Source organism: Zophobas morio, unplaced genomic scaffold (genome assembly GCF_036711695.1).
Source record: "Zophobas morio isolate AGI-343-1 ecotype UQ-CSIRO unplaced genomic scaffold, CSIRO_AGI_Zmor_V1 ptg000017l, whole genome shotgun sequence".
NCBI classification, from domain to species: Eukaryota; Metazoa; Arthropoda; class Insecta; order Coleoptera; family Tenebrionidae; genus Zophobas; species Zophobas morio.
The window spans coordinates 9,419,359-9,432,562 of NW_026972122.1; the positions used below are offsets into that span (position 1 = coordinate 9,419,359).

General features: G+C 33.4%; 2 protein-coding genes across 5 annotated transcripts in view; both read right to left on the bottom strand.

Annotated features, from left to right (window-relative positions):
- Positions 1 to 13,204, bottom strand: part of LOC135130675 (centrosomin) — an 85,226-nt gene that overhangs the window by 16,519 nt on the left and 55,503 nt on the right. The window lies entirely within an intron of this gene.
- Positions 5,409 to 5,960, bottom strand: LOC135129801 (uncharacterized). Its single transcript, XM_064057048.1, has 2 exons — positions 5,937 to 5,960; positions 5,409 to 5,876 (listed from the first exon to the last, which is right to left on the bottom strand). The coding sequence occupies exons 1-2, from the start codon at positions 5,943 to 5,945 to the stop codon at positions 5,436 to 5,438; spliced, it is 450 nt and encodes a 149-aa protein (XP_063913118.1). The 5' UTR covers positions 5,946 to 5,960; the 3' UTR covers positions 5,409 to 5,435.

The window sequence follows — 13,204 nt, forward strand, 5'->3', positions numbered from 1 at the left end:
AGTGTAAAAAGCAAATGACATCCTATAAATGTGTTTTGACATTCTATTTTTTTTTTGTCCAAGACCCTCAACTTTTTTTTGATGACACTATAATTTTTTTTCATATTTTTGTAGTGCTTGTTGTTCTGAATTCATTAATGTAATATACTTTAATTAATCATACCTTACTACTTCGCATTGAAACGCATTATGTGACGAAAACACACTTGCTTATATTTTGTGTGGAGTGACCAAGACAGAAAACAGATTTACAAGTGCTCCAAAATGTGAATGCATTGATAAAGGAGTCTATAGATGCAATTCTGTAAAAACTTGTTAAATTTAAAGGTTGTTAAATTGCAAATTTCCACAGTAACGAGTTAAATTCGTAAATCTGACTGGGTGTTTATTTTTAACAATCTTTAAATATTAACACATTTTGATGCACATTATTTGATCGACATTACTTCAGCAAGGACACGTCTGTCTATTCCGACATGCAGTGTATCGTTCTTGATATCTGATCAATAAAAAAAAGTAAAAGATAATAGCAGTAATAACATAAAAAACAAAAAATTCAATGCGATATTCGAACCGTAAACGATTTTCGCGTTACATGTTTGAAACCCAACGCTCCGCTTATACTAGTATAATTTCGACTTTTTTGTTAAAATTTGGATGCTCTGGCGAAAATCTGAAGACAAATTCATAAAGAACAAGTACAGGAGTATGCCATTTTAAAAACTTAAACCTTTCTTACTAGGAAAAATTTTTAGGGGTTATTATCACGTTGTTGGTGGGGATCACTGGAAAAATTTTGGTTAGTGTCGTATCATCACATGATATTTTTAATATACGTACAAAATCTGACAACAATCGGTCCAGTAGTTTCGGAGATTACGTGTCTAATAAAAATAGATACAGACACCAGACAGATAGACTAACGGAAACGGGAGATTACTTTTTTCGTACTCTAGGGGTTATGAAACGTCGAGAAAATATGAATGTAGCAATTCGTCAGATGGACTCGATTACTATGCTTCCTTAGGTTACGCTTTTATACAACTTCACGACGATAAAATTGACGTAGGTTATTTTCAACAATCGAATCTAGAAAATTACTGCTTTAGCCATTGAATCTTCCCGATCTTCCTTTTTGGCAGAAATATTCATGACTCAAGAGTTCAATCAGCTTAAGTCCCCAGGTCGTCTGTCCCTCTCTGCCGTAGCTGAACATCAACCTGAACCCGGTCACACCATTCTTTTTGAAAATTTCCAAGTTCTGTCCAAAGCATAGGAATGTGGTTTCTATGACTGGAAAATCCGTGAAGCTATTGAAATCCATAAATGTCCTCATAATCTCAACCGAGACAATGGTTATTATGTGTCAAACATTTGGAAGCCCACACTGGATGCAATTACCTTAGATCATATAATAAATAGATACCACCATGCCGTGTTCTTTCCCTAGCAGAGCCTGTGACGACATCCTCCTATCACACATCTCTCTCGTGCATGGAGGGATTACAATGAAGCTATCCTTGCCTGATCACTATTTGAATTTTGCGCGCCTAAATTTTAGGAAGTATGTCTGAACTAACTTCGTACGAAAGATATTGACAGCTTGATTTTATAAATAATTCACAGTAGATAATGAAAAGAATAGCAAATTATTGGGCAGCAATTGTGATCCTTTATGATTACATCACTTAAAATAGGATCTTTGTTCTAAATTCAAAAATTGTTTGTTGTACAACAACTCGAAAGAGAGGTTAGAAGAAACATCTGTCAAAAGCGATTTGTTGCGCTGGTGCGGTACAAGGATGGAAGTGAAATAGACATATACAGATGAAATGCATATAACAAAGATGAAGATGTGGTGATCACACAAGGATATCATTATACTACTCCTCTTGATGTAGAAAACGACAACAGATAGCTTCATGTCTAGTCACAGCTTTCAGTTTGAGTATTGGTATCTATTTATTATATGATCTAAGGCAATTACTCGTTTATTTCCTCCCACTCCGCCGGACCCGTCCAATCAGCTTCAACCACGACGGTTTCCCCCACCCTCTAAAAAGGTCACAACCACATTCTTTACTGTCAGAAGAGTTTCGCCTCTGGTATGATTGATATACTGAGTTACTGTGCTTTTTTGCCTTATTCCTAATTTCTAAACTCTGCTCCTGAAGATGCCACTGTGCGAAACGTTGTGCCCAAAAACTCAATTGACACTGTTCCAACCCGGAAAACGATCATATATTGACTCCGACCGTGGAAGCCTCCGAAATTATTAACAAAAAACGTGTTTAATGATTCATTTTCTTACCACATTTATATATAGAAAGCACACCATTTAATTCTTTATTCTATAAATTGTTCCTCATTTCCCTAGGACATGAAATCTTTAAGAGTGGACTTAATATCACCAAACAAATCGCCATTAATAATAAATTTCCCCTTATGAAAAAAATCTTCTATAAACCCTCTACAAACAAATTCTCCCATAAATTCATACCATTTTCCATCACATGCTATCCCCTACTTTACCCTCTATCTGTTTCTTTAGTTTTTCTTCACCCTTCACTGTACATTTCCAAAACTGTCAAAAAACCAGATTATACCATTCCCTTTAAGACTTTTTCTACGCTTTCTTCTTTGTTTGTGAAAAATAAAAATGTGATGACTGTAACACTGTATAAGTTCATGAACCAGGCAGAAAAATTTGTCTAAGAATTAAAGAACAGAATAAATTAATTTTCAAAACTTGAATGAAGAAACTGGTACTAATTTTGCTAGTAACTTCATACTTATTTCATTAAAAATCACATAACTGAAAATTCTACTACTTTCGTAATTAGCTGATCATTTGAGCAACACCACTTACAACTTCCGAGTAATCGGTCTGGGAATTTCGAGGATTATCTCGAACAAATTTGCAACAGACAAACGGAAACGTTCATCATCAAAACGACCCAACTAACATACCTCTGTAAGCTATTGGCTCGCGAATAATAAAAACAAACCCATTTACTACCGAATTTGAAACCTATTTTCTGCTACCTTTAAACCCACAATCAAGGTACATTACGTGCTAATCGCATCTGGCAAAGTTTCAGGCGCACAAACACACATTTTTACGATCGGTGAGAGACGCACGTGCGATGTGCCAACGGGCTTTCTTGGAACCGAACCATGCAAATATAATCCGCATCTAAATCCAACGAGCTTACCTTGCTCCGTTTTTGTTCTTTTAGTACACGATGTAGGTACGAGCAGATTAGATTCGAAAAGAGGAAAAAGGGTGCAACCGCATACATCATTATAAATAGAGCGCGAGTGTCTTGGTCCTCGAATACAATGAAGACGAGGCAATTATGTTCTGTTGGAGGGTGTGACCTGTCTATTATAGAACGAAAGGGTTTATTTTAAGGTGAGTGCTTTATTAATGACTGCTGAGATGGAGTCTGTCAAGTGCAGAGAACGGAAAGAACTGTGGGGAGGATTTCCGGGGCAAGCCTGAGGAGTCTCACGCTGATGGCTTTAGAAGAAGACAAGTTTATTGACAAAGGATGTCGATAGGTTTAGATTACAACGGAGTTCTTCATTAACATCATAATAATAGAAAACGTAAGAAAATAAGTTAAATAGTTGTAACTGTCGTAGTTAAATTTGGAGAATCGAATAAAAGTAGTAGCAATAAGACATAAACAACAATTAACGGTTTCGGGTTATAAAAATTTATGACTGTAAAGTTACTTAAGTAATTTCGAACAGACAAGTCAGGATTTGATAATTATGTGATTTTATCTAATTTATTTAAAATATGGAACCTTTTCTTAATGACTTAAGTATATGTATGTATATTTGTGTTGTTTTAATTTGTCAGTTGAAAAAAAATCAGAATTATTTCTTTTCCTAAAAAACTGGTAAAACCAGAAGTTAAGTGTGCTATTTTTATTTATGATTTCCGTCTGGCGAATGCCTAAAACATCTCATTTAATTTGTTTTTGTCTTAATTTGCGTTTATAATAACCGTCGTTGAAATTTAAAAATTCATTAATAAAGTGAAATGAACACCGAATAACGCACGTTCGAGAACCTGGGGGACTTCTTATCTAAACGAGTAAAACACATAATTTTTAGGCCATTAGAAGAAACCTGATACACATTTCTCATCAAATATGCGAACGACATTATCTAATTTAAAAAAATATCAACATATCATTTTTAGGTAAGGAATATACAGATGTTCTTATTCGGGGGCGCATATTGAATATAATTCAAGTACGCTTAGGACGGAAAATATCTTAAATCTACAACGATTGTCAACCTGTTGAAAAATGTGCCGACTTGTTACCGACTAGACTGGAAAACTGTGTTGTCGTTAAACGTATTTATAAAAATGGCCATAAATATGATTCAAGGAATTATCGTCACGTCCCCTCCGTTTTACGTCAGTAGTCGTAAAAATAATGGAATCTGTTACACACGATAATACGATAACATTTCTTTCCCTGTTCCAAGATACACAAACGATCAAATAAAAACAGAAAATGGGTGAAATAAAACCTCGAGTTAGTGCCAAATTTATTTATGGCATTTACAGAAATTCCTTCATTGCATAAAATCTGGTTTTATCTACCAAAACATAAATCAACGAAGATTTTATGATAAATATCCACCTCCGTTAAGGAAGTACTCAGGATATGTTGGATAACAGCCAAAATAAGGGAAAGTGATAAAATGATAAAGTGTATAGCGGGAAAATAGCTTTGTTCTGATTCTACTTCAACTGCTTCTGAATTATTCGAATTTTCACTGCTTTCACTTCAATAACAGATGTAGGTATACGCCTCGTTCAGGTTTTAAGTTTTCAAGAATCCGTATTAAGTCCCTTACTTTTTATAAGGTTTAGTGACGATCTTAGGTGTTTAAAAATGTCCTGCGCGATAGGAATTTAAACCAAAGAAATTAATAACGAAGCTACAACAGTAAAAATATATAGGGTGTTTAAAGAATGTTTAATAAGTACAATGTCAATTCAACTGCTCTTTAAATTTTGGTGGCGTGGTATTACCATTACAAATCACCGCACTAAAAACTTACACTGCTGGTTATTTAAATAAGCATGTGCGATAAAATATCCCAAAATACGCGTCTCAAGACACAAACGATCGTATAAAAACAGAAAATGGTTGAAATAAAACGCCAGGTTAGTGCCACATTTATTTAACGGGGATTAAATTTGTTTTTGCAGGTTTAACTTTTGTAATTTTACTTTTATAAGTTCTATTTCGCATTGATTGCTATGTGTTAAAATTATAAACACGTATGGTCCATATTACAGAAATACCTGTTATTACTCACAAACTAGATACAAATCATGTTTAAAAGAGTCCTTTATTGCATAAAATTAGGTTTCATCTACTACAACGTAAATCTACAAGCATTTAATAATAATATTTGTAAAAATACCGGCCTCCGTTAAAAAAAGGGTATGTCGGCTGATATCCGAAAGGATATCCGTAATACGGGAAAGTGACAAGAGGTGATGGCAAACCGGCTGGCTCGGAATTTATTTCAATTGATTCCGAATCTTCCAAATCCTTGACAGATTTTATTTCAGCAATGGGCTTTGGCACAATTTTGACCGTAGGAGAAAAAACGTACGGTAAGACTCTGGAACCCAAAACGTATGTAGGTACTGGGACTGGAGCTATTGGTAGGGGACGTTCATCAGTAATAGTGCCCGATTCACCAACAATGGTTGTTTTAACCACAGGAAACTTGTTCTTATCATCTGCAGGGACTACAGCAACAACAGGAGATGTGGCGGTATCATCTGCAATGGCTGCAGCCACAACAACAACAAGAATTGATAAAACAAATTTCTGAAATTAATAACAAAGATAATACTAAATACAGCTAAAAAAGTATTTAAAGGTACTTACGGTACACATGGTTGCTGGAGAACTTTTGATGATGAACGAAAAGATTTTAGTCTTTTTATACACGGTGTTATCATTTATAATTATGTAAATTCTCCCAAATTATTTTTTAACTGTTAGATAAGTAAATCGTTTTTTGTGTTAAAAAATAATTTGCCTTTAGCAAAATGTGTTATTAATGTTGTATTAATAACAGTCGTCAGATATATCAAATCATTCTCTTACTGGCGATCAGTGATGAGTATATTTGGTTGCATAATCTAACCCATGATGCAAAAATAATTTTAGATAATAGTTGACAATATTTACAAGATGCACTTACTTATAACATTTACAAACATCACCGATGAGTACATAAAAATTTAAGCCGGATTTCCATTGTTTTGCTGATTCTTTTAGTTTGATGGTGTTCGATGTGATGAATATTTGTAAAAGAAAAAAAAAAACTAAATTTGAATGTAGTCAAAGAAACTTATGTGACATTTGATATCCCATTTGCTGATTCAACACTTTCCTGAATACCACTAAAGTTAAAAAAAAATCCATTCCAGAATAACCTAGTTTAATCTTTTAATAAATTGTGCTCGAATTTGATGTCCAGATAAGTTCTTTCAACGTCGTGGTATATTTTTGTGGAATCCACAACAGGGATGTATCAGACGTTTTTCCCCTGGCTCATATATTTCCCTTAGTTTCTAATTCAGCTGCACAGTGTCTATATGATTGAATTTAAATATGGTACTGTGTTACTACGAAATCTGGGTATTAGTGAATTGTTACCATAATACAAAATATGAAATTCATGGTTCTCAAAAATTCGATAATACTGGCGCTAAAAAAATTATCGTCTATGCATCTTTTGAGCTTCCTGAATATCAGGGAAACAATGAAAAGCAATCCCGCTTTCCTTCCGCGTGTCCAGTGTATAATCTATTTCAATGTATTTTTTAAAGTCGTAACACGGATATTTGGAACAACCTCATTAGTGGAAGCATTAGTAATTAAATTTATTAATTTTAAAAAAGTCCACAGTCGTTTCTACAAGTATATTATTAGTTGGAAATTATCTTCCAGTAACTGTTCCACCTCACTTTGCATATTTCCATAATGTATCAAATTAATTTTCATCAATCTGCACAATAATAGCACAAAATGTGTTGCGTGTACTAAAATTAGCAAAAAATAAAACAAGTGGGCAATACCGTAGTAACGGAAAAATTCTACATAAGATTTTATCGAACTGCCAAACATGTATAAGAGAACATATAATGTTAAAACAGTACTTTTAGATGCGAATAAACAACCAACCTCAAATTGTTTATAAAAATGAAACAGATTCTGGTTTACGACGAATCCAAGATTAACAAAATTTATGAGAACAAATTATTAATTTGTTGTCAAAATCACTTTAAGTGTGCTAAATATACAATTTGATAGGAGAATAATTCGTTCTGATGGTGGAAAATACCATATTTCCTGTAGTACTAAAAATGTTTTATTTTGAGATCGGGTTAATTGTAGTTTTATACAGCACATGGCTTTTAGTGTTATATAAAAATATTATTATTAGCAAACATGGAAAAACACTTGAGTATCAGTTGAGGCCAACTCGAACTGAAAAAGTAAAACTGTGACTCTGCCGACTAAGGGAATTGTAAAACCAAGGGTAACCAACGACGAATGTTAAATGGTTTTTTTAATGTTTCGTAAAGTGGTATCTCTGGAGACTTGAAATAAGATTTTTTCAATTATTTTTATTTTTAAATGAATAAATATAAGAATTTATCAGTGGGAATAAAATTACTAATTTTAGCATAAACAATGGACCGTCAAAAATAGCATTAAAATATTCCCAGAATTTAAAAAAATATATATTGGATGAACTACTCCCGAAAAATACAGAGTACCAACAATTCCGTAGTTTTTAATACAACTGTTGTATATATCCAGTCCCCGATACCTCATGAATTATTAGAGAAAAAAAGTCGGAGACTACGGTTGAATGATTTTAAATGGAACACCCAATATATTTTACATATTCTCATTAGCATATTCCTACATTTCAAAACCATAAATTACTTTTTGAAATTCCTATGTGACGTTCCCACGTTATTCCATTTTTTCCTCATCTTGTTAGCAATGCAAAAATGACCCTTTATTGTAGTCACAATTAAATTAAATTTTAATATACAGTGTTTACAAACAGAATTTTAAACATTAAAATTTTCAAATATCGATATTTCAGTTTTTTCCAAATAGAACCTGTATTTTACTCCTGCATCTTATTCTATTAATTGTTCTCTTTCAACATGTTGGTGTCCCTTCCAAAGAAGTAAAAAATCGCAGAAACTATTAACTTTAAATATGGAAAACACTTGATAAAAACAACAAAAACAGAATAAGCTACAGTAATAAAATACATAAATAACACCCCCAGCCCCGACGCTGTGAGGGCACAAATTCCAAGGTGCACAATATGAAATATATTTAAAGCAAAAAACCAACGGACATAATGTAGATATTCTCAATTTATCAATGCTTAACTTCAACTGTTTATGTTTATACTTCCAAAGAATTCGATGATTAGCACGTTCAGATTACAAGCATGAGCAATTAAAAAAATTGGTCGAAGGTTATTTCGACAGAACTTCCCTCGCCCTGTGATGACATCATCAACATTTTTGTACTTTTTGTACTCCCAAATTTTCGGGAAAACGGAGTGAGCCGTTCCTGATTTATTCACTAAAATAAATTTGACGCTTTAATTAATTTTTCTGAGTCACCCTGTATAAGAAATTTAAAAACTTTTAATGCAATGATAGACTTATGATATTTTGCACATTTTGGATGGGATTTACTCGGCATAATTTTGCAATGACGTCATAAATTTTTTGGGAGGGGATAAACGAATAAATTTTGCTTAACGATTTACCATGATTACGATATCCTTAAAATATTTACAAGATTTCAGAGCATTCGGTTTTGCAGTTTCAAAGTTACATTACAAAATATTGTTATTCAGTTTTGAATTTTTTCCAAAAATTCTAGATGTCTGGGGTGAAAATTTGACACGGGTTCTTATTCTTATTCTATAAAATTTCAAAAAAATTTTCATTATAAATTTTGGAGATGACGTCATCCCAGTGGTGGTGGGAATGATTAACCAAATTTTAGTTAGCATTTAATCATTTAGACAGACAGACAGACAGACAAACGGAAACGGGAGAAAATATGGAAATGGCAATTCGGCCGATGGACTCGATTACAATACTTCCTTAGCTTATGCTTGGGAAGTAAAAAATGAAATTTGATTGGCTTTATCTTCTCAACGCGGACGAGAGGATTGATTAATTAATTAACCACACTCAGTTTTTTTCCCAAAACACAAATATATTTGAAGAAAATTTATTCGGCAAAATTCTACGATAAAAATACTTGCAAAATTTTACAGCATTCGAATTTTGCAATTTTAAAGTTAAATTATTATTGTAAAACGTAGTTATACAATTTTGATTTTTTCACAAAAAACTAAATAGTTGCCAGAGGGTAAAAACTGAACACGGATAAATAAATCACATACAAGTACATCGTATTTTATACAATTTAAACAATTCGGCAGAATTAAAGATGATGTCATCATTTTGAGGGGGGGGACGACTTTGGGTTTGATTGAAGTTGAGGGTACGGCTTTCGCAATTTCAATGTTAAATTGTAAAAGACATATTCATTAACGATTTGCCATGCTTACGGTAAGCTTAAAACGCTTGTAAATTTTCAGAACATTCAGTTTTGTAGTTTCGAAGTTAAATTGCAAAATGTTATACAATTTTGTTTTTTTCCCAAAAAACCTGGATCTCTGGGGTACAACCTCACCACGGATTCATGAACCACAAGAGTATCTTATTTTATAAATTTTAAATAATATTTACCAATGTAAATTTTGGAGATGAACTTATCTTTCTGTTGGTGGGGATGATTATCCAAATTTTGGTTAGCGTTTTACCATCTACACGGCATTCCTAATACACATGTAAAATTTGACAACAATTGGTCAAGTAGTTTCAGAGATTATATGTCTAATAAAAATCCAGACAGACAGCAGACACAGACAGATAAACGGAAACGGGGACCTATTTTTTTGTATCCTAGGGATCTTGAAACGTCAAAAAAAACTGACGCTCAGGAAGTCAAAAATTTAAGCAAATTAGAAGAACGTGGTAATGTCTCATTGGAATTTTTAAAATAAACTGTAAAACTGTGGCTGGTAAGCCTAAGAAGTTTAGTTGAAAATATTATTGGTTTATGGTCCTCAAAGAACCCTAGAACTTTGTTCTTTGGCTTTTTCCTATTTCTCCTAATTAATGAAATACCGAGGAATTTGTGTTTAGTGATTCATCTATATACAGGGTGTTTACTAAACATGCGGCAAAAATTCAAGGTGTTATTCCTTGGATGATTCGAACATTTTCTAATCCTTAGATGATCAGGAGTTCTAAAATAATCCAACGGATCCACGGATAACGCCCTTAATTTTTGTAGCATGTTTAGTAAGCATCCTGTATATATTGTTATATATTAAAATTTTGTCAACATTAAAACAGCTTATTCTTGGGATAATTACAAAAATCTGTATATTTGTATTCCTAATTATACTCTTCACAATAACCCTTTCCTTTGCCCCCTACATTTCTATTATTCAAACTATTCCTCTATAGTCCTTCAAAATGTCTTCCAAATTTTCTACCCGTGGATTCATTTCATCACATTTACACTTTCCACACTCTTTCACCATTATCCAAACAAAACTTATTCTCTCGTTGTTTCCTCACCGAAACTCTGTTATTGTTTTCTTGCTCTCGTCCGTTTAACAATGATGATTTATTTAATGTTATTATAACATGCAGGGTAACAATAATCGTAACGAGTTTGTCTTGAAGGAATTAGGTGTAAATCGTCTCTAAAATAATCGAAAACATATTCGTATATACATACTGATTTACAGAGTATTTCGTAAAAATCTATACATTATAAGTAAATCATAATAATTTCGGAGGCTTGTACGGTCGGAATCAATACATGATCGTTTTCCAGGTTGGAACTGTGTTAACTGAGTTTTTGGGTTCAACGTTTCGCACACTTTCGTAAGTGGCATCTTCAGGAGCACCGTGAGAAAGTGTGCGAAACGTTGAGCCTAAATAATAATAATTTTATCTTTTATGAAATATAGTCCAACAAATCAAGTTTCTCGAAAAATTTCGTGAATTTCACATTATTAGCACGACGCCTTACTAATTGACCCAGTCGTCTACTGCTATGTTTTCGTCTTATACTGGTTTACAATATTATTTTGCAATTTGGTTTTTTGTCTGTGCGCCAAAGGTAAACAATCCAAGCGGATTCATAAACTACAAGCATCTTAGTGGAGATGATTTCACAAATTTTGGTTAGGTTTAGTTTACACAAAGCACAAATCTACACGATATTCCTAACACATATACAATTAGACAACAATCGATCAAGAGTTTTTTGTTGACAGGAGGATAATCCATAGGCGTTTAAGTTAAAAATGAGCTGTCAGCATAGTCGGAAACCTGCATTTTCGTGTTCAACGAGGCATGAAACGCCAAGAACCATGAAACTGAATATTTGTCAAAGTGACATTGTCATAATATTTCTTTTTATATTGCTGTGGGGTAAATACTAATTCATTGTTTTTGTATTTCACACGATTTCTTAAAAATGTGTAATAGCTAAAAAAAATAAATATTGGATTACTGTTATATTTTCAACAAATACTGGTTAATTTAGAATACAATTGTTATTATCGAAATACAACAAACACTAGACACAAATTCGAACGCTTCTTCTAAATAGATTGACCATTTGAGGAGAAGAAAAACTAAATCATTAATGTTATGGATGTTCGGCCGGGTCTGTTTCTTGTCGACTTCAGCGTAGCAACGCCCTTAATAAACCAGCAACTCTCGTCCTATTTTTCATCCCGTTACGTAACAGTCCGCAGACTGATGTGCGAGTATAGAATTTTCGCCCTTGAAACCGTTATTTCTGAACGTTCCAAAACCGTGTTTTGTCATTCCAGCGTGGAAAGCTGCCAAAAACCGAGGCGCACAAAGCGCCTAATTAATAAAAACATCGTCTTCAGGGCAATTAGAAGCACTCGCTGTCGTTCCATAACTTCCATCCGACCGCAACCGCGCATTATTAAATAATTCCTAGGTGAGGCGAATCTAAACTGATTTAGAACTGCCGGAAATGAGACAGGGCGGCGACATTGGCGCACTTATTACGTGATGATGATGACTGAAATTCAAGTTTAATCAAGAGCCGCCGCATACAAAGTAACCAAAACTGAACGACGTGAATGATTCGCTATAGCTTTTTTTGGCGCGAAAACTGAGTATTTGTGCCAAGTTATTATTTGGCGTTGAGGATGTTTCTGTTCGTTTTCTGTTTTGAAGCTTGTGTTCGGTTCAACATGTGTGCTGCTGTCGTCATAGATTAATGGGTTTGCGTTTTTCATTTAACGGTTGCTTACGATAATAAAAACTGCCACAAATTTTGCGTTTTTGGAAGCGGTAGTGTCAGATTTATTTTTTTTAACTTCAGGGTTATGTTTCGGCCCACCATTACGTCGGGTTTATTACGTTGATGCGATATTTCAGCGAGTTTTCAAGTTTACGAAGTTCCATTTAATAAATGGGCAACACATGATTACACAGCTGCCAGCTTTTAAAAATATAGCTAGGTTTTTCCTTTGGCTTTTTTTTTTAATATGCGTGCACAGTTCTGCTGAACAAATCTGCGAAAATGAAAGATTTTTATGGCTTAATAAAACCGTTTTATTCGTAAAAGTGAAAATTGTTTCAATGAGATAATAAAAATAATGAAATTCAATTTTATCGGATAAAATTAAACTGAAAAAAAAAAATCAGAAGTTGTTTCTTATCCGAATTTATTGTATTTTTGATCTGAAAACTTTCATGTTATAACACATAATTACCGAACCGACGATGGACAGGCAGATGATGACGAGAAATCCATATTTCTGTATTCTATGAGCTGTAAAACACCCAGAAAACACAATTAAACACTCGTCAAAATTACCTTGCCACTATTAATTCCCTTACTGATATTTTCCTTTCATCTGCAAAAGGAACTCGAAAGAACTTTTAATGTGTCTAAATTAAGTTTATGATCGGCATCATAAAACTTTAATGTGTTGATAAAGTTTGCTTGGTCTGTAGAAACTA